The following is a 24,289-nucleotide window of genomic DNA, read 5'->3' as shown; positions in this document are numbered from 1 at the left end:
TTGTTATGAGCTACTTCCAAGAAATTCCTTGCAGTTGTTTAATTACCCAAGTATTGGCATTTGGAAGCACTCGTTTTAGAACCTCCTGCTGCCTCCTGCATTATGTGCAAATTCAAAACAAGTCTGTTGAGTGATATCCAATGAGCACTCCCAAACTCTGACACTTTGGAAAAAATAACCTGCACTGAAGTTCTTGACAGGAAGTAGCTCATGGTGGATTTTTATAAAACAAAAACTTTACAGATTGAAAGAGGATAATTCAAGCTTTCCGCACAGCTGCAAAGTTGGCGAGTTTGGCGTCGTTTAATACAATTAGATAGGACTTTTCTGTATGGATGAATGGGCTGTCAATGGGAAGTTGCACCTCGTTAGCACCTTGCTGGCAAGATGGCAGCGGTCTGAATATCGTCAATTGTGCATGTTGGCTGACTGAACCCACTCTGCTACACCAGTGGGTCTCAAAGTGTGGTCCAGGACCCTCATGGTTCCTTGAGGGGGTTCCAAATCATATAGTATATCACCACAATGCCTCTGATTGGCCTATACCGAACGTCAGCTCTGTGACGCACGTGGAAGCTTGCCCTCCCCGTAAAGATGTGGCAAGATGGCACCCGAGAAATACAGACGCCCCGGAGCCAAAGGAGGAGGCGCCTACCGACCTTTCTGTCCATATTGCAAATGGTGTACAAATGTTAAATGGAACAGAGTCCTTAATTAGTATAATTGGTAACACCTGTGAAGGAAGTAAGGAAGAGGCCCAACTTCTTTCCAAAATGGCTGCTGTTCATATTAGAGCCTATTCGGAAATCCCACGGCTCAGCGGGGACTGCGCGTTAGTCCGACATATGTGTCCGGTTAAGACTGAGGTTAGGGTTAGTGACCTACGTGGCCGGTTAAGACTGAGGTTAGGGTTGGTGACCTACGTGGCCGGTTAAGACTGAGGTTAGGGTTTGGGATAGTGTTAGTAATCGGTCAGACTAATGGGAGGTCGGAACAATGACATGTTACCCCGGCGGTCAGCCTCACACACACTGCATTTTTAGAACACGAGGCATGGAAGGACTGCACAGTGTGCACACCCATTAACAAAGCAAGACGCTGCTTTTCACATTGAAAATAACCAGTACAATAAATAAATATTAAATAAAAGGTTTATTTATTAAAAAAAGAAATGGAATGACTTCATAACACATCACCTTTTTCCTAAAATATGGCTTATTTTTCAGAAAACAGTAGAAACTGAACTACGTAGATCAGGGTTCCCCAATAGGCGGGCCACAAAATTTGTTTTGGGGGGGTGTCCCAGATATAAATGGCATTAAATGGGGGTCAGTAGCCTATGCATGTCAAACTGGGCACCCCCTCAAGGACCACTGGTGGTCCCCGGACCACTGGTTGAGAACACATTTTGAATTAATTAATTAATTAAAAACCCATCCGCGCGTGCGGACTCGGCCCCCAGCCTGGTTCCCTAGTCAAAATATGGCCCTTGAGGAAAATGTATTGGGGAACCCTGACGTAGATAATACATTTCAGCATAACAGTGCAGGTTATGAATTTGCCTATAAGTCACATTGCCTTGTGGCTTAGGCTAAATAAAATGACCGTAGGCCATTATACTAGACAGCATGGTCCTTTCAATAAGGATGTAGGCAATTTTACCAGAGGTTGGCCAGCGTCATAAAGAGATGACGTCGGAAAAACACCAATAAAAGATTATATCAACGAATCGACACAAAATAATTCTAATACATGTTTACAATGGCTTCATTCAAACTGCTTGCCGACATGAACAGATTTTCAAATTGTTAACTTAAGAACGACTCTGTCCCGATTAAAACTGGGAAAGCATTTGTATATGCACGTGTGTCACTTTTCCACCACCCCTTTTGGTGTTAGCATTATGTTATGCTTTAGCTATTGAAAAATATTTTTGAAAAATCGGAGAACGACCGACATAGAAACATAGCTTTTTCAGAAAACTGTCAGGATGTAAAGAAGACATTTTTAGAATCTGATCTCAGGTCAAAATGGGTTAAAGAAATCTTTGGAGGTGTGAGAGAACCACCGGTTTAGATAGAAGGCATTTTGTAGAACCGGTCCTCAGGTCTCGACGAGGGGTATAACATAAACCCTCAGATGGAGTACAGTTTGAGCTGCTGGTCCATGTCTCCTTCAGACACGTTGCCGAATGTCTCCTGGTTGTCCTTCAGCAGCTGGAAGATGGCCGCCAGCTGCTCCCGTTGAACCCTGGGAAGGAAGTGAAACATCAAATCAATCATGTGTACTACGCACATTCCAAGACCTGACACCGTTGGGTCATTTTAAAATCGTCTCATGTTCAGTATATTAGCCGTGACGTAACCCCCCCCCCCCCCCCCCCCCCAGAGATACTTCCGGGTCCTACTTTTGTGTTTTGTGTCGCTTTTGTGTCCCCATAGTTATACTGTGTCCCTCCGTCGCACTAAATCTGAGACGAAAACAACCACGAAAGTCTCATTTTACCGCTTTCCTTGCAACAACAAAGCTACTGCTCTCCCAAATCTGGCTGTGACAGGCCGTCTGCCCCACACTGAATACTATCGCCATTTTATTTCATTGTGTCAACTAAATCCTCATTAAATGCTAACTAGATTCAACATACTCAAGCCTGCACACATTCTAAATATGCCCCCGAAATATTGTACTGGGCAAATGGACTGTTACCACCTTCAATAATAATGATAATAATAGTCTTTATTGTCTCCACATCATGTATTTTCTTTGTCATGGACACAAAGATTTTGTTGTCGTTGGAAAAGATTTTGTCCACAATTCCATGCTGTATTGATGTTGGTACCATTAGGAGAGATAACAGGCAAACGTTGGTCAAAATAACAATTCTTCTACATTCTGTAATTGTGTAGACTTCTTGTAAATTAAGTAATGCAGATGTGTAACAATAAATAAACTCTCAAGAGTAAAATGTCCATTAAGGGTCCATTTGGTTACCAACTCTTCATCATTTAAGTTTAGCTGGGGACCACCAGGAAGTTGGAACCCCCCTCACCGGTTGAAAACCACTTCTCTATGATTGACAAACCATAGTTTGGTGGTGCCCCCTAGTGGTGGAATAGAGGAGAAGCCTTGGTAGGATTAACAAGAGCACTGACGTGTGTGTGCCCTTCAGTCACATTAAAGGTTAAGCGAAGCAGGCTTGTTTATTTCAATCAACACCTCCACTCAGCAGGACAAAACAGTGCAATACACCGGAGAAATGGAAATCTCAACTCGGAGTAATTACATCATAGATAATTGGTTTTGGAAATGGAAAATCTAAACCAGAATAATGGTTTAGATAATTGGGGTGGGAAGGGGGGAGGGAGGTGTTAAAAGCCATACGTTTGGGAGGTCTCTCAGATTACTGCGATGGGACTGTAACAGAGAAGATAGCAGTAAGGAGGATGAGCCTAGCTGGCCACTGCCACCGACACCAAGAACACACAGGCATCGATCGAGAGGACGTCCCACACTGACCTACGTGGACGTACTAAAGAAAGATGCTGGTGCAGAAAGCACAAATGAGCCTTTGGACTATAACAAAGTCACATGCATATGCGTCTCATTTAAACTTTATGTAACTATCATTACTTAAATAACTATTTCTATATCAGTTGTGCTCAATATTTCATGTCAAGGACCCCAGAAATTATCTGTAATTGGCCGCCGACCCACATCTGAAAATATGTTGTTCCAGGGACCTCCCAGAAGCAAAGATTTGAGTTAAAAAACACTCTCTGAAAGTATATGTATTCACGATTTAAAAAAACATCAGATATGAGCGTGTAGATCTGATATTTTTCAATAGCTAAATTACTGCTTAAAACACCAAAAGGTGTTCCCGCCCAGAATGGGTTATTAAAAGAAACTTCAATGTAAAAATGTTGGGGTAATATAATACAATTCAGGTGTGAAGCTGAGGGCTGTATAAAATCTGTCCCTGGGCCGCATTTGGCCTCTTATCAAAGACCATGCAATGGAGCAATATGGCCTCTTATCAAAGACCATGCAATGGAGCAATATGGAATTTACTATATACTGCCTACCGGGAGTTAGGGCATTCACTTCTAGTCATTTTTGAGTGGTGCAACCACTCCCTTACGGAGCTATGTGTGTGGGTGGCTGTGTGGGTGGGTGGGTGCGTCTGAGCACGAAAACAGCATGGTTGTTTTTTACCACCTGTACGCAACCTAACACACACACAAACACACATATTAACTGTATATATGGTGATTTCGGGTGTGCCAGTACAGTACAGTACAGTGACTGACAGTACAGTACAGTAGAGGGTACAGTAGAGCAGTGTTTCCCAACCTGTGTGCCGCGGCACTTTACTGTGCCGTTTGATGTGTCCAGGTGTGCCGCCTGATTTGACCGAAAATAACACTAACCCTCCCCTGAAAGCAATATTATAGCTACTGGGCTGCAGTCTTCCTATTGTTGCGTCGTTGTTGTTGTCACACGTCTAACCATTAGACGTGCGATAACGACGGAACAATAGAGTCGAACGACCCTCGGCCATTGAAATGTTAATGCAAAAGAGATGCATCCAGAAGACGCTACATTTCGCGCATATGCACGTAGACAGCAGACACATACAGTCCTACATGTCCCGACCCAAACACTGAGGAGGTAAAGTAAACGTGACGTTGTTGTGATTAAACATAATGTGCCACGAAAAATAGTTGTCCAACTGTCCAAGTGTCCATACATGATCGCCTCGTTCGGCCAACACAATATATCTCCCTCCCTCCACAGAAGCGCAGTGATGCCTGATTTATTCTTCGTCGTACACGTGTTCCATGCTGAAAATGGGTGATTTACAAGCTCACAACGCGTTGTGTTATATGTATATAGACTAGAATTTCGCCGCCCAAGTTCCGTTGGCAGCGCAATGGGAAGAAGGAAATAGCGGGATTTGACAGACTCCACTCCAGTATTGTGCCCTTGACATGTAGTAACGGATGGGTATTATTATTATTTGTTGTATTTTCACATCAAAGGAAATTAATGTAAATGAAAATAAGCAGACATGAAACTGCTTTTTACTGTTTTTGTTTGCTTACAATAAATTACTGTTTTTGGAAACCAAAAGATGTTGAGAATGGAGCAGAACATAGTGTAGTATATTTTTTGGGGGACCTTGACTGCATTATAGTAGGGCTACAATATTTTGGATTGCGGATTGCAGTGACCCCACATTGTTTGTTCGGGAACAATATTTGTAGTTACAATGAGGGCTACATGAGCCGAAGGGAGAGAAACACTTCGCCTCTCTCCAGTCCGTGCGTATGGTGCTGGTACGGATCGCATCGCTGACTGACATAAACACAGCGTTACAATTCAGAGGCACTTCAATAAGAAAACTCAACTAATAACGCTTGTGTGTGTTAATCTGCCCGATGCTGACGTTAGTATATAATGTTTAGATTGTTTTCCTGGCTGAATAACAACGGATCGCATCGCTGACTGACATAAACACTCCAATTCAGAGGCACCCCGCACGCACACACACACAGAATCCATGCGCCTCGGTGCGTCGCAGTTGTCATGTTTCCATGAATTAAACGGGTCGCGCAATTGTCGTGTTTACATTAATGAAACTGGTGGTGCAATTGTCGTGTTTGCATGAATTAAACGGTGTATTTATGTAATCGCGCCGCTGTCCATCCAAGTCCGAATCAGTGTGTGTGTGTCTGTGTGGGACTGTGTGTGTTGTGGAAGACGGGGAACAATGTTGCCAGGGTTGTGAATTGTAAGCGAGTTGTAGTGTGTGTAAGTAGCGTGGTGAAAGGCTTTGTTTCTGGGTCTGTTTGCTTGTTTCTGGGCCTGTTTTCATAGACCTGGCAACAGTGGCCCGTGTGTGTGTGTGTGTGTGTAGTGGTGTGTTCGTGTTGTTCTTCTAATGTGTGTGTGTGTAGCGTGTAACTTCCGGTGTTGCAGTAACATAAAAGCTCTCGTGGGTCACGTGGTTGGCTTTGAGCAAATGGGAGAGGGGATGTAGTGTTGCCAGGTCCGCGTATTGTAAGCGAGTGGTAGTGTGTGTAAGTAGCGTGTTGAATGGCATTGTTTCTGTGCTTGTTTTCATAGACGTGGCAACAAATTAGGCGGGGGTGTCGGTGCTTGTGGCGTGTTTGTGTTTATTATTGATATTGATATTGTTTGTGAGTCTGGACGGGAGGCGGCTTTAGTGGCAGTGCAATGACAATTTTTACGCGGGTGGTGTTGAGTGTGGGCGTGCTGCGCGACATGAGGAGATAGCCGTGGATCGACGCGGAGGGTAAGTGTGTGACGTGTTAGTGTGTTTAGTGGGTTGTTGCAGTGTGTGTTGCAGTGTCAGTGACGTAGTAGCTGGTGCCTTTTTTTTCCTGGGTTGCGTACAGCTTTTTGGGTACACCTTTTCAATTGTATAATAGATAGGCCTATACACCGTATATCTAGGTGTGCCCTGAGATTTTTAGGCTATGAAAAGTGTGCCCTGGGACAAAAAAGGTTGGGAAACACTGCAGTAGAGGGACCCCCACATGGTAACTCTGTCATTTCTCAACCGTTTCGGACGCGGGGCGGCTCGCACCCTGGGTGCGTTCCTGTGGGTCTGGAACTCCCCCCCGGGGACCCTCACACGGAGTTGCACCACTCACTTCACACAGGTGTGATTTTTACTAGTCGACTATTTGGTAAAAAAAAAGATCAGACTATATAAGACCTTGCACCACTCAGTTCACACGGGTGTGATTTTTTTCTTATGAACTAGTCAACTAGTACCAACAAGGCCGACTAGTGGATTTACTAGTCGACTAGTTGAATTCAAGTACGCCCCGGAGTTTGAGGAAACGCGGAAGTGAAATTACTGCCGCTGAAGCGAAAACAATGTGAAACTGCGCTATACAACAACTTTGCTTAATTGGGGTTAGTAGTCAGGACAATAAACAATAAGACAATAAACGAGCCAAACGCAACGTCGAACAATGGCAGTATAATATGTAGGAAATGTCCACACAGTCTCCATTACGTGGCCTTGATAAGGACTGATGACGGAGATTAAATCATATGATAACATCCGAAACCGCTAATGATCTAATCTTGAAACAATAATTGAAAATAGCATATCTACAAGCTCTCATCCATCGGCTATTTTCGCTGTGCAACACGCTTCCATAGAATACATGCTGGATTCTATGGATTCCAAATAAAATGACCGATATAACAGTCGTGGTGACTGAGACTGAGAACTTTAACCCATTTTGGGCGGGAACCCCTTTTGGTGTTTTAAAGCATTATGTCATGCTTTAGCTATTGAAAAATAGCAGATCTACAAGCTCATAGCGCGGCACCGAGTGGCGCGCTATGAGCTTGTAGGTCTGCTATTTTTGAAAAATCGTGAAAATGTGCCTCAAAATGTGCCTCAAATCTTAAGTAATAAGTAATAATAATAACTTTATTTGTATAGCACCTTTCATGACATGATGAAATGCAGCTCAAAGTGCTTTACACAAAAAAGAAAAGAAAGGCAGTGAACATTTTAACTCAAATCTTTGCTTCTGGGGGGTGTCCCTGGAACAACATATTTTCAGATGGGGGCGGAGGCATATTACATATAGTTTTTGGGGTCCTTAATATTGAGAACCACTGATACAGAAACAAGGTTTTTCAGAAAACCGTCAGGATTTTGAAGATTTTTTTTTAAATTTCGACGTCAGGCCTAAATGGGTTCATCCATGCACACCCTGGCTGGGGAATGACTCATATTATACCACAGGTCGTTTCGAGGAAGCAATCTGATTGGTTGAAACAGCCTTCTAGCCGTGGGTTAAACCAGCACCATTCACCACCTAATCAAAACAAAGAATTCAGCTGCTCTGTTCTCCCAGAGCGCTAGCAAACTCGGTGGCTAGGCTAGCTAGTTTCTTGGGACATTTGTGGTCGTAGTGACTACATCTGTCATTAAAAAAATATATTCTTTCAGCGATTTTCTTAGTTTTAAGGGTAACTGTTGTATAATTGCAATATTACACGAGAGGGTGTGGGTTAACGTGATTATTGCCACTTCAGTGATGCTTGCGGAACTCGACTTCGTCTCGTTCCTCACCGCATCCCTGTCGTGGCAATAATCACGTTAACCCACACCCTCGAGTGTAATATTGCTTAACTTTACCACACATGTGCTCCACTCTCTCTCTGCCAGTGTTGTTTTGGCAGCACATTTTGATTTTAGTTTTAGTCATTAGTCTCTTGAATTGTTTTCATTTAGTCACAATTTAGTCACCTGGAATGTTTTAGTGTTAGTCTAGTTTTAGTCGACTAAATATCATAAGACTTTAGTCGACTAAATCTACGGTTGATTTAGTCGACCAAAATGTATTTTGGCAGGCCTTTTACACGCTGAAACTAGACTATCTGCTATTTTCAGCATGCAACCAAGTGTAAAATGACTTATACTGGATCTCTTGTCCACTAGTCCCTTCCTAACATTTTAGTCTAGTTTTTATTTCTTGACGAATTTCTATTTAGTGACAAAGTGAAACCACCTCCCAGAGTGGAAATCTTTGAGAACGCCGCGGCGTCCACTCTGTTTCCTATGGTCTCCATATAAACAGGCAAAACGATGAATCCGCAAAACTTATGACATCATGGGTCACGTTGGCTCACAACGCATATGTTTATTACATTGATGCAGAGCCATATATGATATAATGGAGTTCCTACAATGAGCCTTCCTCCTCGCCTACAAAGCGCCGCTCATCAGCGATGGTGAATGTAAAACCATGATGTAAATAAAATGCCTTGTGAAAGGCGGCAGCATTTAGCGTTTATGTAGCCTAATGTATTATAAAATATATAACCATTCCGTGGCACGCTCTGCCTGCATGCTCTGTGCTGCCTGTCAGCCTGTGTGTCACCTCGATGCGTTAGTAGAAAGCAGGCAGCGAGCGACGGCCACAACCACGTTGTCTTCTGGAAGCATCATTCAAAAACCCTGATAGGGTTGCGTGAACGGGGAGCTACCTGGTTCTTCTTCTTATACGTGGGTGACTGGTCTATTTGGCAGCCACCTAGCAACATTATAGCATTTTCATAAAGTGTGCGTTCTCGTGTAAAGGGTCAATAAAAAATGAGAACGCAACGGGACTTTGCCGTTTTATCTGGAGATGGTCGCCGTCTAAAAGAGGCCTCAGTCGACGAAAACAACACTCTTGCCCAGCCTGTCGCATGGGCATGGTCTCACAGAGAGGTAAAGTCCAGGTGGTAAAGTAGTGAGCTTGTAGACAGGCTATTCTTTACCACACAACACCCTCGTACAAGGTATATAAAATATTAATAGGGCAATGGTTCTCAAAGTGGGGTCCGGGCACCCCCCCAGAGGTCCTTGAAGCGGTTCGGGGGGGTCCGCGGCTAAATGAGAAATGAGGTGTGAACAACACACCTTTTAGGAGGAGTTTGAGATTGATTTTTTTGCTCACACTTGCCTTCGTTCCTCTTCCAACTCGTCTTTCGACATCATCGACTGCATCTGTTGTGTTCGCACCGCCCCCGGCGCGTACTTGAATTCTGTGTCATCTGTGGAAAACAGGGAAAAACGGAATGAAATTATGTTTTAGGACCTTAACCCATTTAGGACCGATTCTAAAAAAAAAACGTACATAGAAACCCTATGTTTCTATGTAAGTGGTGCTCAACCTTTTTCATGTCAAGGACCCCCAGAATTATCTGTATTTGGCCGCGGAGACGCCCATGTGAAAATATTTCTGTTCCAGGGACCCCCCCCCCCCCCCCCCCCAGAAGCAAAGATTTGAGTTAAAATAGTTCGCTCTGAAATAATATATATTCAAAGATTTGCGCCACATTTTCACGATTCTTCAAAAATAGCAGACCTACAAGCTGAGCTGTAGATCTGCTATTTGGTATAACATAATCCTTAAAACAGCAAAAGGGGTTCCCGTCCTGAATGGGTTAAAATAAATAGCTGATCTGCAAACTCAAAATGAATCAAGCTATTTCCGCTATCTTTGAAGATCGTGTGAACATCTTTCAACACATTTTGTGTATACAAATGAATGGACGATTATGTAAAATTATGTAAAATAATTGTGTGTGAAATGTAATAATTGGGACAGGCCTACTGTACACCTGAGCAGCCATCTCATAATATAAGGATTCTGTACTCTCACACTACACACAGTAATGACAATACATTGATGTATTTGCATAGCGCTTTTCCAAACAAGGTTACAAAGTGCTTTACAGAACAAGGTAAAAGAGCAGCATGATTTACCATAAGAATTAAAACACAATCAATGGGTAAAATTAATAAAACGAGGATAAAGGAGGATACAAAAAAATATAGATACCCCCCCCCGATGTTATCGGCCGATAATCGTTTATTTAGTAGTTCAACTGCTGTTGTGGCCATTGTCAGAATTATCTTATGTTGTTTGTGTAAGTGTGAAGAAAGAAAGAAAGAAAGAAAGAAAGAAAGAAAGAAAGTACTATAATAGTAAATATGACAGTGCTCCAGTTGCATCACAATATAAAATGTGGTGTAATGTGTTAATTACACGACAGGAGATATGATTACATGATGTTGTTACCTGACATTAGGTTTTGGTGGAAATCGGGAAATTGGATATCGGCAGACACTGATTCAGTGTCTGCTTTCATGACTATTTTAGTATATTCATTTAAAGGTGCCCGGACTGCCTGTTCGCCCCCGGGCAACGAGGCGAGACTTTCGGGACGACCAGGATTAGTACTCACCTAGGATGCCCAGGCTCTCTGGGGGTCCGTCGGCCTGGGAGTGAGAGAAAGCACATTTTAAGAGCTCCGTATCAGACAGTCCAATGTACGGCCTGAGACCCCTCCCTGGCGACGGGGCCTCGGACGACGGCGGCGAGTCTACGTCTAAACTAGATGCAGGCTCGTGGCCGGAGAGAGTCGATGTGGACTGTTCAACTGTTGCTGCTGTTGTTCCCAATTCTTCAGTGTCTAAACTAGAGGCAGGCTCGTGGCCGGAGAGTGTCGATATGGACTGTTCAACTGTTGTTGCTGTTGTTCCCAATTCTTCAGTGTCTAAACTAGAGGCAGGCTCGTGGCCGGAGAGTGTCGATATGGACTGTTCAACTGTTGTTGCTGTTGTTCCCAATTCTTCAGTGCGAGGGTCGAGGTGTGACTCGTCCTGTCAGAGAATTAAGGGTGAGATTGGATTGGCAATTTTGGAGGTATAATGCCATAGTCCTAATGTGATTTGCTGATGAACTTGTTTTTGAATGATGTTAGTGCCCCTGAGGTCAAAAGCACCTTGTCTTGTGTATAGCCAGACATATCACATGTCCGCTTATAGGCAAATACTACGCCTGGTGAGATTTAAATTCCATGTGATGTCGTGTAGGAGCTGGAACAACTGAGGAAACGGCTGCTAACAGATCTGACCACACCCCAATATGAAGGACTGTCCTAAAGCAGGGGTCTTCGACTGTGGTTCGGACCCTAGGGGGTCCTTAGAGTTGCTTACAGGGCTGAGGAGGGGCTCCGCCAAAATCTGTGTGTGATAGGATTATTTTTTTTATATTCAAAACTTAAACCTGAACCTAGCATTAGCCGAAAATAGCAGATCTACTTAAGCTCTCCACCATTCAAACCTTGCCACGGTTTGAACGGTGTTTCAATTCAGCCCCTGTGACCACATGGGTTGCAATGATTTGATCATGACATGGAAAGGTAAATCAATTTGTTAGCTCAGGTTACATTTTCATCCCCCCACAGATCTGTGGCTGTGTGGACAGACCTAGGTCACCTCTCCACCCACACTCCCCATGGGCGGTGATTTGACACCCTGTGCCAGTTTAGTATTGTAAAGCAGTGGGTTCCAACCCTTTTCATATCAAGGTCCATTATTTATTCAGAATTTGAGCCACAACGGACCACCGTTTGACGACATTTAGCCTCTCAGACCCCAAAACTAAAGAATATGTTGTTGTCGTTGGATAAGATTTTGTCCACAATTCCATGCTGTAGGCCTATTGATGTTGGTGCCATTAGGAGAGATAACAAGGCAAACATTGGTAAAAATAAAATAAAATTGTGTAGACGTCTTGTAAATTAAGTAATGCAGATGTTTAACAATACATAATAAAGTCGTGTAAAATGAAACCAAATGGGCCAATACGGGTCCATTTGGTTTCATTTTACACTCTCAAGAGTTAACTGTCTATTACCAACTCTTCATCATCTAAGTTTAACTGGGGACCACCTGGAACCCCCTCAAGGACCACCAGTGGTCGAAAACCACTGTTGTAAAGTAACTAAGTACATGTACTCAAGTACAATTATCAATACTTTTTACAGTGTTCCAACTCTCAGAGTTAAAGGGGTCTTTGCAAATAAAACATTTGAGGACCAGTACTATAGTGGACTCCTAATGTGCCATAGTGTCATAGTAAATAATGAATGTCATATAATAAGAAAATAATAAGAAGACAATACAAAAACCTGGAGAACTGCCAAGAAAATAACACGTTTATCATGTTGGTGACCCCTGTGCAGTGGTTCCCACTCGGATAAATTATAGTTTGGAACCAAATGGACATATATGGGTCTGTAACTCTGAGTGTACAACATTTTTTGGTTCCATTTGTACAGTACACTCTCAGAGTTAAATTAACATTGATTTTTGAGTGGTGTAAACCACTCCTACAACTGGCTTTTGTGTGCATAAAAAAATGACCATGGTTGCTATGTTCAAAATAATTTCTGACGTAATTAAATCACACCCGGGTGAACTGGATGACCGTAGCAACCGTGGTCATTTTCTCTGCGCAAAAACAGCCAGTTGTGAAATCACATCCGGGTGTGATACATACATTTATCAAAAATGATAGCTTTTTTTACTTAACATATTTTGTGTGATTTCATTACGTCAGACATTACGTCAGACCACAGCTGATCATGCTATATAAAACCTTACACCACTCAGTTCACACGGGTGTGATTTTTACAATATAAATTGGGGGTCCCAGAGATAGAAATGCCAATAAATGGGGGTCTGTAGACTAATGCATGTCAAACTTATTCAGGAACATAACAGTAATTCATCTTATGATGAATTCCTGTTCTGTTCTTTGACTATATAGAAGTGTCTATTTGTATGTATTTAAATGTTTTGATTAATTGAACAAGGTGGACCCTCTTGCAAGTGTAATGCTTAATTGGGTCGTCCACACAGTTAACAGTCTTTGTATTGAGTTTGTGCTTGAAATGTACTGTAATTCTGCAAACTGTTAATACATATTTCAATCAATCAATCAAAAACGGTTTAAAGTGACTGCTAGAGCCGTACAAATGGGGGTCCGCAGCACAGGCTAATATGTCAATGTGGGGGTCCTTGCCATGAAAAGGTTTGGGAACCACTGCCCCTATAGTGCCCATCCCACCCCCTACCCTGTTAATACCAACCACACAGCAGTCACAGGCTACAGACTGTACTTACAGAAAGATGATCTTGGGATGATCTAGCAGTACTTAGTGCTGTGCAGTCTTCCACTGTCTGCTTGGGCAAATTATGGACAGGTCGGTCTAATCCTAGTCCTCCAGCCTTTTTAGTTTCCCTCGTGGTGGAAGTGGAAGCAACATTGGAACTCTTTACAAATAACGCCGTTGCCACAACAATGGCGAACAGAGTGAAGATGACGGCTGATAATATAAAAGTTAGATCCATTATTAGTGTTGTTTTTTCAACGCGCCGTTGACTTTGTTACAGAGCCTATATTAAACACCAATTACACCGTAGCCTTTAAATAGCATCACAACGGTGAGCCTCTAAAGGGTTTCTCCGCTATGTTTTATATCTTTATAGTGCAAGCTGCATCCTGCACTTTGTCCTCCGCTGCAAATAATAACATCAACACACACACACTACGGTCTGTGTATTAGTCCCATAGGCCGGGCGGACTGTTGGCTTGCGCTATGATTGGATAGCTGGTTGTCAAGGAAAGACTGCTTTTAGTATTGATTGATGGTGTATATCTGATTTCCTGTTTTGACTATATAGTTGTGTATATTCGTACGTCTCCGTTTTGATGAATTGAAAATGGTGGGCCCAATTGTTGATGTGTAATGCTTTATGGTGTCGTCCACTCCACTCACAGTTAACAGTTGCTGTATTGAGTTGTACTTGAAATGTACTGTAATTCTGCAAACTGTAAATAAATCAATCAAAAAAGATATTTTTATAAAAAGAGCAGGAAACACAGGGAAGCTGTGTCTCCAGTCTAAGCATCTGATGGATGTATTCATCTACCCAATAGTAAAGTTTACCCTGACAACCAGCAAACCAATCACAGGCCGGTTGTCCCTTCGGGCCATGGCATCTTGGATCATCTGGGATGGAGGACGTCACATCCTCGAGTTTAGACACACCCCTACAGTACCTACTAGTCTAATGTCTGTGAGTGTGATCCATCTTCAGTCATGTTGTCCACCGAGTGTCCAGGGTTTATACATGAGCCACCGCTTTACAGGCTGCTAATCTCATCAGTGGGCAATCTGCTCTGCTGCTGGGTGTGCTGGTGGACGTGTGTGTTCACACAGAGATATAAAGGGCCTGTGACCTGACTGTAAATAAAGTCTATGCATGCATAGATTGGGACAGATTTACTGGTTTTAAGATGTTAACGATTAATGGTGTCCAAATGGACCCTTACTTACAGGTCTGCAAAGCCGAGTGTACACACATGGAACCAAATGGACCCTTACTTACAGGTCTGCAATGCTGAGTGTACACACATGGAACCAAATGGACCCTTACTTACAGGTCTGCAATGCTGAGTGTACACACATGGAACCAAATGGACCCTTACTCACAGGTCTGCAAAGCTGAGTGTACACACATGGAACCAAATGGACCCTTGAGAGTGTACACTTGGAACCAACCAACGGTGGACCTTAATTAAAATAAGTTTTGAGAACCACCAGGATTGTAAACGCTGCTGCGTTTTTCGGAGTTTTAGCAGCGTTTGTTGATTTTCCGCAAAAACGCGTCCAGTCTGCAGTCTAACACAGTGGTTCTCAAACTGGTGAAACATTGGTCAAATATTATAAGAGGGGACAAAAAGTGAAAATAGCCGATCTATAAGCTCACACATTGCGTGAGCTTGTAGTATTATTTGTAGCCTACTATTATTTGTAGAGTAAACATTCATATTTGAATACACTAAATGTAACTGAACTCTGCTTCTCAGGGTGGGTCCCAGCCTGAAAAGGTGTAGAAACACTGGTCTAACAGCCGTGAAGTCCACATACCAGCTCTGACTGTGTTGTAACAAGTGTTCCGGTTCCTGAATATTGCATCCGGTTCCCTGATTCCCAACCCTATGCATGCACTAAGCAGAGACACATGCACGTCTAAAACTCATGTCTACAGCACAGACACAACACATCAACTAACTGGACAATAATCTATCTCAGGGCCGTGCAGAGAGCACTGGGGGGGCAGGGGCTCAAACTCCAGAAAAGGGCACATGTGTGGGCGCGCGTAGCGCGCGCCGATTTTGGGGGGGTGGTCTTTTTGTGGAGACAGTAAAATAAGCAATATGTTCTCATTAGTCTGAAACTAAAAATGACTGATGGCAGATTAAAAGATAATTCATTATGATAGTGGAATTTATCATTACTTGTCAAATGTTTGACAAAGCCCTTATTTGCCCCCCCACATAAGCCCTTATTGCCCCCCACAAGCCCTTATTGTCCCCCACATAAGCTCGTATTGCCCCCCCACACCACATGTCCTTATGTGGCAAAAAAATAAATAAAATAAAACTTTTTTTTGCCCTTTCCCTCAAAGAAAAATAAATAAAACTTTTTTTTTTTTTTTAGAGAAAGGGCACTTTCTGCAAAAGGGCAGGTGCTCAAGCCCCCCTAGCCCCCCCTCTGCACGTGCCTGATCTATCTGGCAATAATCTAAACATATTTTTTAATTACCATGTATAAATGCAGACATTTCTAATATCACAAAGAAACCTGAATGAAGAGAGTATAACCACACTTTCTGTACCCAAAGTTAAACATCACACACACACACACACACAAGCCCTAACACCAACACCTATGTTCACATTATTTTCCTGGTGTTTTGTAATGATTTTGTGAAATTGTCTGTTGTACGTCTACAACATAGCCCAGCAAGCACGGTCAGGACCTGGACGAATTAGTGACGTCTCAATTGGGGCCAGATCAAGTCAAACCAAGACTAGTCACATCTGACCCAGAATATCACCTGATTTCAACCAACATATATTTTACCCACTAAGACTTTCTTTGAAAAACAAAGAAAAAAAAACTTCATCAGGACAGACATTGTCTGTCCTGATGAAGGTCGAATAGACCGAAACGTTGAATAAAGAGCAACATTTTTGGCAAGTTTTCTGACAGTGTGTGTGTGCGGGACCCTTTTAAGTATGCTTTATTGCCCTACGCACCTGTCAATAGCCTTGAGGTGTGCATCAGCCTTTTGCTAAAAATACCCAGTAAGACTGACATCCCTGGATGAATCAGAGAGAGTCTGATCGATGCCAGATCAACTTAAGTCATATTCATAACTAGTCAGATCTGGCCCAGAATAAGATCAGAAGATTAAACTGGTGAAGACGTCCTGGAAATGACGTAAAGATCATCCCCATATGGGCTGTGATCTGGCCTAGTCCTGAACGTCACCGGAGTCACTGGAGGACGTCATCATGAGGTAATTTGGCTTGCTGGGAGGCCATCATTATGAGGGTCAATTGTTGACTGTAATTTACTAATTTGTCAATGTAAAAAATAATGTTCCTGGGCCGGTAGCTACAGTTAAGTGGTCTTGAAACGTCACTGGCCCCGGAGGACCGGTGACAAAATGTCTACCCCTGCGTTATATACTGTAGCAGCATTCCCAAAAGTCATTAGTAAACCCACACAGGCCAAACCTTTAGCACAAACAATATTTTATTGGCATTCACATGAAGCTAGTAGAGGACATCCTAGGGGGCTTACACAGATACACATATTTCATTCATTCATTAGACATTCTTTTCCAACCCTTCGCCGAGTCATAACTAGACTCTACTTCAGCAGTGGACAAACCATGAAACCAGAGGGAAGACAGTAATGCCCAATGTATACGTTGAGTGCCATGTCGCACACCGAAAACAGCCGATCAACAAGCTCACAACAAGTAGGACTATGGCATGTTGTGAGCTTGTAGATCGGCTATTTTCTGTGCGCAACCCAAATATAAATCACATGTGGTGGGGGTTGGGGTGGGAGAGCATTAATGTATATAACAGAGGTTCTCAAAGTGGGATACTTGAAGGGGTTCCAGGGGGTCCCGAGCAAGCAAAAAAAAAGTGTTAACCTGGCTATTTAAAAGTAGCAGATATACGAGCTCACATCGCGTCACTTCGTGCTATGCCGTGAGCATGTACGTCTGCCATCTTTGAAAAATCTTGAAAATATTTGGAAAATTTCAGATGGGGGGGTCGACGGCCAAATTCAAATTTGGGGGTAATTGTCATGAAAACGTTTGAGAACCACTGGCATCCAGAACATGTTGGGGGAGGGAGGAGTAGTCACAACACATGAAAAGGATGGATGATCTGCCACACCTGTGATTTCTTTCTCTCTTTCTTTCTTTTTTTTGTTTTTTGTTTTTACAAACCGGCAAACGGCAGCGGAGGGTCGAGGCCCGGAACTGCACCGGGCGCTCAGCACCGCAACACGCCACACCATCATCTCACCACAGCACTGCACCGCATCTTAACAGCTAACCAGCATTACTCAACCAGCTACACAACTGCGCCTAGTGCACAAAAGATAACACAAGAAAGAGGGTTAGAGTCATAGGGAAGAGCAAATTTAACCAACGAATTACAGAAGGTATAAAGGAAAAACAAATGTGCTGGCCCGAAAAGATAGCTACAATGCCAAATTAAGAACTTGCTTTCTGAGAATAGAGGGTATGCGCGTGACATCATCGTACCTGGAAGTTATGCGGGAACGCCCACTGAGTGGCAAAAAACTACTTTCTGGCCTCGACAGCCCATTCATCCAAACAGAAAAGTCCTGTCTGATTGCATTAAACAATGTTAAACTCACCAACATTGCAACTGTACGAAAAGTTAGAATTATCCTCTTTCTATCTGCAAGGTTTTTGTTTCATAAAAATCCACCATAGAAACGTTATGAGCTACTTTCTGTCAAGAAATGCCCTGCATTTGATTATTTTTTTAAGTGTCAGAGTTTGGAAGTGCTTGTTTTCAATAACACAACATTTCGCTGCCTCCTGCATTATGTGACATTTAGAAACAGGTGGTACGCAGGACGGTTGAGTGATTTCCAACGAGCGCTTCCAAACTCCAACACCGCTCCATGCTGCTCAATGTTTTGCCACTCAGTCTAGATGAGGGGGGCGTGTCCTGATGGGAAAATCATGCATGTGCATACTCTCTATACTCTTTAGAACATTTTGCCGCTTAGATCATTGTACATTATCACTTCCATGTTTGCCTAGAACATTGGGACACATTTATGCACACATTTATGCAAGGCTGTGTGCACTTCCAAATGTTTTTACAATTTTCTACTACAATAACACATTTTAAATCTCATATAACCTTCCTTGATACATGCGTGTCAAAACGAGGGATTTAAACACAAGGGGAAAAACAGAATTCAACATGAATTTACTGAGCAGTACAAAGTTATATGAAATCAACTCAAAGATTAACAAAAAAGGTAGAAAAGCCCTACAAATCCTTTTCAACATGCTCGCCCCAAACATACAATAGTACCACATATACAAGCAAGCGTACAGAATTAGCTTGGGTACGTGAAAATCAAAGAAGCATTTTTGTTCTTTCGTTTTTTACATTTTAGACCAATTCCAATAACCTTTTGGTCTGTAAACAGTGGATGTCACGTGGTGTCCACTTCCTCAAAGTTAGCCTCTTCCTGATGACCTCTGAGACCTCAAGCGTCTGAGATCTGGAAGGAAAGAACAAGACAAGGAGTTAACTTACAGCTCCACAACGAGCAGTCTAACCACCTCCTGATGCTGACCTGCATGGTTACGAAGAATTACCGTGTTTCGTTTGAACAACAATACTTTTTCCTTAGACTAAGGACCTTTATACACATACTTCGTTGAGGGTGGTGGCACGCACTGAAAATAGCAGATCTGCAAGCTCAAAATACGGCCAGCTAACTTCTGTGAGCTTGTAGAGCGGATATTTTCAACATGCGACACTGTGCGCAATTAAGTATGAATCTGGCTAATTAAAGGGAAACTATTTTGCAGATTGTTGGAAGGTCCATCATCTGGAATTAATACCAACTTCCTAACAGACGTGGTTATAATGTAGATGGAGTAGACTTCACACATTATACCTCCCAAACTTCTTTTTTGTTGTTGTTTTTTTTAACCCGGGCATGTATTTGGGAAAAACAAACCTTGGGTCCTCCAACTCCAATCCCCTTTGTGAGAGGCTGGCAGAAAAGCACAGACACAGGCGGGCTACAGACAGAGCTCTGTGCGTCTGTGTGGTCCTGTGAACGTACCGTACCTCACCTCACCACACCACCTCACACACCAACTGACAGCCCCGCACCAACCGCCGCCATCATCATTGACGACCTGCTTCCATAGCAAACACCGTTGCCTTGGTGACCTGCTGCTCCTTAGCAACTGCCATGGCGCCCAGCAACAGGCAGGTCACATGGGCGGGTCACACACTCTAACTGCTCTCATACTGCCACACCCCAAACTCCTCCTCTCTTTGCAAACAGGACTCCGCAGCTTGGAGGAAAAGATTCCACATTTAGGTGAACGTTTCGAGTCAAGCAGCCCCCCCCCAACCCCACAAATGCAGTCCCCAGTATGAATACAAAAAAATGCAAATACAAATTATGCCATTAATCCCTCCTCCACCTAACCTGACTCCGCCAGATGGGGCAGCAGAGAGTACACTGGGTTCCCCCCTCCTGCTTAGCCTGGCTAATAAGCCAGACCGAATCAGCCGCTGGCAAAAATAAATTGCCTGCCGGCGGATTACGGTCTGGAGAGGCTCAATTGTACGCCCATTTCCTACACCAGAGAACTGGTGTGGCCAATCGGGACACGGTATGCAATATGGGCGGGCTTTGGTACAGTGACGTTCAATGCTTGAGACCTTTGACTGACAGTAGCTCTGACCAATTGCGTCAAAGAGAAAATGTTTGAACCCGCCCCCCGGGAAACAAGATCCATACACAGCATCTCCAGACTCAAATACCACACGACAGTGTGATTTGAGTCTGGCTTATTAGCCAGGCTACCTCCTGCTCCCATCTGGGAACTCTCAGGCAGACTTGATGCTCCGGCCACCAAGCGGCCTGGCCAATCAGCGGCAGCTAGAGGCGGGATCAAGGCATACACAGTCCTTGATGGGGCAGCAGAGAGTGTACTCTCTGCTGCCCCATCTGGCGGAGTCAGGTTATCCCCCACCACCCATTTCCTATTTGATAAAGCAAAGCAGAAAAGAGATCCACATCCGTGTGTGCTCTTAAATAAAAAAACAGAGGCTCTCAACTCTAGTCCTTGGGGGGTCCCTAGCACTGCTGGTCTTCCAACCTACCAGGAGTTAAATTGCATTGACGTGAATGATGATCTGACGGACCCGGGCAGGCAGCATAGTAAATGCAATTAACCACCTGGTAGATAGAACAAAGCAGTACTATGGCTGCTAGGACTGTAGTCGATAGCCAATGTACACACCGCACGCATAGACCTGGGATTGTATATAGTCATAGCACATCATAGTACATATGTATAGCATAGTATAGTATATATGTATAGTTAATATGTATAGTGTCATTATATAGATATGTTCTAGTTACATTCTTAGCTTACGCATGTTTCTTGATAAATGCATTTTATATATGTGATGTATTCCCATACTTTTGTTCCTGCCTAATGTAAATCGCTCTGGATTAAGAGCGTCTGCTAAATGCCTAAATTGTAGGCTACAACAATACACAAAACCTCCCTTCTTATCCAAAAGTTGCAGAGTCAGAATTCTGCAGCCTATATGCTGCCGTCGTTGAATTTAGTGTAAGACAGCAGAACACGACTACGTGAAGAAGAAAAACAAAACTACCAATAACAAAGCCTAGTGTGTATCACCCGTCCTAAAAGCACCCAAAACCCCACCCTCCCTCTTATACCTTCTCAACGCGTCTGTCCAGGTTAAGGCTCTGGAACGTTGTCCTCTGGGGATTTGGGCCGGCTCTTGGACCTGGACCTGGACCTGGATTTGGATTTGGAGCCCCTGTTGGAAGGCGGGGTTCGACTGCGGGACTTGGACTTGGAGCCGCCGCGGGACCTGGAGGGGGACTTGGTCTTGCTCCTGCGGGGGCTCCTGGACTTGGACCTGGAGTAGGACCTGGAGCGGCTGTAGCGGTCACGGCTCCGACTCCTGCTCCTGGAACGACTGCGCCTGCTGCGCCGACGGGGACTCGCCGAACGACTAGTGGAGAGAGAGAGAGAGATAGAGGGGAGGGGAGATGAATATGAGGTCAATGACTCAGGGACGTATGTGCACACAGACATCAAAAGGGGGCTTCAGCCCCTTCCCTTTTACCCGTCTATAAAACAACTGCCCTCTCCAGACCACGGATGCAGCATTTACTGTGGTGAAATAAATGCAAATGGCACTCTTTTCCATGTCACGCCGGAAGGCAGCATTCAGGAGAATGGCTGCCCCCCCCCCCCCTCCCTGCAACTACTCATAAGGACGTGTATACAGACAAGACGCCAAACTGAGACAATCATTTCAATCAATAGCTGTAACTTTGCTTCGCCCCAAAACCTGTATGGTTCTCAAACATTTGTTTTCATGTCAAGAGCAACCCGCAACTACCAATATTTACAAAGAGCAAATATTAGGTTTGTTCCTCTTTGAAAAGATTGTTCCAGTGAAAGTGCCCTTAAGATAAGACTTTAATGCAGAACTGTCCATTGCTACTGCAGGTGGGGACACTTCCCACTGAGCAATAGCCGGCTATTAGATGTGCGTCTAAAAATGGGATAAAAAACGTCTAAAAATGAAAGTTTTTTAGGCGTCTATTCTTAGATTAGACGTTGATTGGCGGTTGTTTAAACGTCTATATATAGACGTCTAATCAACCGCTAATCAACGTCTAATCTAAGAATAGACGTTTAAAAACTTTCATTTTTAGACGTTTTTTATCCCATTTTTAGACGGCCCTTTAGACGAATATTAGACGTCTATTAGACCAAAAAATGCTCAGTGGGTTTCAGACTAAGTGCTTGACTGTACTCTGTACTGTTCACATTTCTGCCTAATACAGTATTCAATCAATCAAAGAGTAAAGTTCTTAGATTTGTGCATCAGCATGCATTCTCTCATTTAGCTTCTAGTGGTGTGAAATGACCGTGACTGGCCGTGACTCTGTCCCACACCTCAGGCGACACCCTCTGAGACAGTGTGGCCGTTACCAGTAATCCCCCAATGCAGCAGTTATCTCGAGTACTGTATGCAGTGCAAGTCACACTCACACACCACGTGCCCATATAGCATAATAAAAGGACATTCTGCGACAATTTTCAAAGTTAAATGCTTTCAAAAACAGAACACCCCATGAAAGCACAGAGCCAACATTTTAAAATGCTATGTAGAGAGAGAGAGAGGTGCCTACACCTTTTCGGGCCACTCAAGTGTCTGTATAATGTATTGTTGGGCCACTCAAGTGTCTGTATAAATTATAATGTATTGTTATACATGTGAAAGGTTCGAAATAAACCAGAATAACCCGTTCTGAGTGAAACTCCTCCCTGAAACCAGTTTGCAGTGGTTTTCAACCAGTGGTCCGGGGACCACCAGTGGTCCTTGAGGGGGTTCTAGGTGGTCCCCAGGTAAATTAATAGTTTTGTTAACCAAACGGACCCTAAAGATCTTTAACTCTTGAGAACATACAATGAAACAAAAATGGGCCCGTTTTACGCTCTCAAGAGTTACATTATTGTTGAACATCTACATTATTCAATTTACACGATTAGAGAATGTAGAATAAATGTTATTTTGTATGTTATCTTTCTCCTAATGGTACCAACATCAATACAGCATGGAATTGTGGACAATAATCTGATAACAAAATATTCTAAGTTTTGGGTCTGACTTAAAGGCTAAATCTCATCGAATGGTGGTCCGCTCCAAATGGAATTAATGTGAAAAGGTTGAAAACTAAACCACTGTTATCATGATAAATGTATTACTGTACCTTCTGCTCCTGCGTCCCCCACCGTAGCCGCCGCCGCCGCCACCGCCACCGCCACCGCCGTACCTCCGCGGCGGCCCGCCGGAGCCCCGGCTGCGGCCCCCTCCTCCTCCTCCGCCGCCGTCGCGGCCTCCACCTCCGTCTCTACCTCCACCGCTGCCGCCGTAGTGCGAGTCGGGCGGGCGGCCGTAGCGCGCCATCTGCACGCGGAGTTCGCGGCCGTCGAGCAGCGCACCGTCCATGGCGTCCATCGCGTCCTCGGCGTCGCGCTTGTCGTGGAAGCGCACGAAGGCGAAGCCGCGCGACTCCTTGGTGTAGCGGTCCCGCGGGATGTACACGTCGCCCACGCGGCCGTACTTCTCGAACACGCGGCGCAGCGTCTCCGGCGACGTGCGGTAGGTGAGGTTGTCCACTTTGAGCGAGGTCATCCCCTCCACGTCGGGCGGAGGCCTTCCGTAGCTCATTTTGAGGTTTTTAATTTAATGTAGTCCCCCGCTTGCTCCGCGCTCTTCTTCCGACTTAAAATTGGAAAAAAAGTTAATCTCTGTTGAAAATACTAACACAATTTGCGTCTGTGTTTTGGTTTAAAGTGTAAGAATTCGGGTAGTTTCAGAAGAGAGTGAAAACACAGCCGCTCGCTTCTCTCTCGTTTCTTGTTGTGATGAAATCGTTGAAATGGCGGCAGCATCAACAACTCTCCAGTGTTGCCAGGTTTTTTGGAAGAGAAACAAGCAAAGCAACCATGTCTATGAACACAAACCCAAAAGAAGGGACTCAGCCAGGATGCTTCGACTTCTGCCTTCTGCCTTGAGCAGACCTCTATTATATATTATCCGATTATGCTTTGTCAGCATGACTGAGCCAATAATATCTATCCATATGGGTTCTACCACATCGATCTGATATCAGCACTAGGTCAACCCGGACCAAATATAGGGATTGTCATACTAGA

General features: G+C 43.8%; 2 protein-coding genes across 6 annotated transcripts; both read right to left on the bottom strand.

The window, feature by feature from the left end:
• Positions 1-1,133: 1,133 nt before the first annotated feature.
• mxra7 (matrix-remodelling associated 7) lies at positions 1,134-13,991 on the bottom strand. 4 transcript variants are annotated; one of them, XM_079532290.1, is made up of 4 exons: positions 13,523-13,991; positions 10,795-11,212; positions 9,501-9,597; positions 1,134-2,250 (listed from the first exon to the last, which is right to left on the bottom strand). In XM_079532290.1, exons 1-4 carry the CDS (start codon positions 13,748-13,750, stop codon positions 2,136-2,138), a joined length of 858 nt encoding a protein of 285 aa, XP_079388416.1. In that variant the 5' UTR covers positions 13,751-13,991; the 3' UTR covers positions 1,134-2,135. The 4 variants fall into 4 exon arrangements, with proteins under 4 accessions (XP_079388416.1, XP_079388417.1, XP_079388418.1 ...); XM_079532291.1 differs by having other exon boundaries at positions 9,507-9,597; XM_079532292.1 differs by having other exon boundaries at positions 10,795-10,828.
• Positions 13,992-17,675: 3,684 nt separating this feature from the next.
• Positions 17,676-24,009, bottom strand: LOC306919528 (uncharacterized protein). Of its 2 annotated transcripts, XR_013789563.1 has the most exons (4): positions 23,341-24,009; positions 21,265-21,566; positions 18,955-19,047; positions 17,676-17,863 (listed from the first exon to the last, which is right to left on the bottom strand). XR_013789563.1 is itself a non-coding variant. In XM_079532295.1 (3 exons), the coding sequence occupies exons 1-2, from the start codon at positions 23,799-23,801 to the stop codon at positions 21,287-21,289; spliced, it is 741 nt and encodes a 246-aa protein (XP_079388421.1). In that variant the 5' UTR covers positions 23,802-24,009; the 3' UTR covers positions 17,676-19,047; positions 21,265-21,286. The 2 variants fall into 2 exon arrangements, 1 of the variants encoding a protein (XP_079388421.1); XM_079532295.1 differs by having other exon boundaries at positions 17,676-19,047.
• Positions 24,010-24,289: the final 280 nt, after the last annotated feature.

Source organism: Electrona antarctica (genome assembly GCF_951216825.1).
Source record: "Electrona antarctica genome assembly, contig: scaffold_26, whole genome shotgun sequence".
Taxonomy (NCBI): domain Eukaryota; kingdom Metazoa; phylum Chordata; class Actinopteri; order Myctophiformes; family Myctophidae; genus Electrona; species Electrona antarctica.
Note: the sequence above shows the minus strand (reverse complement) of the source record. Positions and strands in the feature narration are given on the sequence as shown.

Bases quoted from the DNA above. Each gene is read 5' to 3' on its own strand.
- mxra7 (XM_079532290.1), bottom strand. From the start codon at position 13,750: ATGGATCTAACTTTTATATTATCAGCCGTCATCTTCACTCTGTTCGCC. The intron at 11,213-13,522 runs GTAAGTACAGTC...ATTCTCTGACAG, and splicing joins CATCCCAAGATCATCTTTCT to GACGAGTCACACCTCGACCC. The intron at 9,598-10,794 runs GTGAGTACTAAT...TGTTTTCCACAG, and splicing joins AGAGAGCCTGGGCATCCTAG to ATGACACAGAATTCAAGTAC.
- LOC306919528 (XM_079532295.1), bottom strand. From the start codon at position 23,801: ATGAGCTACGGAAGGCCTCCGCCCGACGTGGAGGGGATGACCTCGCTC. The intron at 21,567-23,340 runs GTACAGTAATAC...TCTCTCCACTAG, and splicing joins GGGGGACGCAGGAGCAGAAG to TCGTTCGGCGAGTCCCCGTC.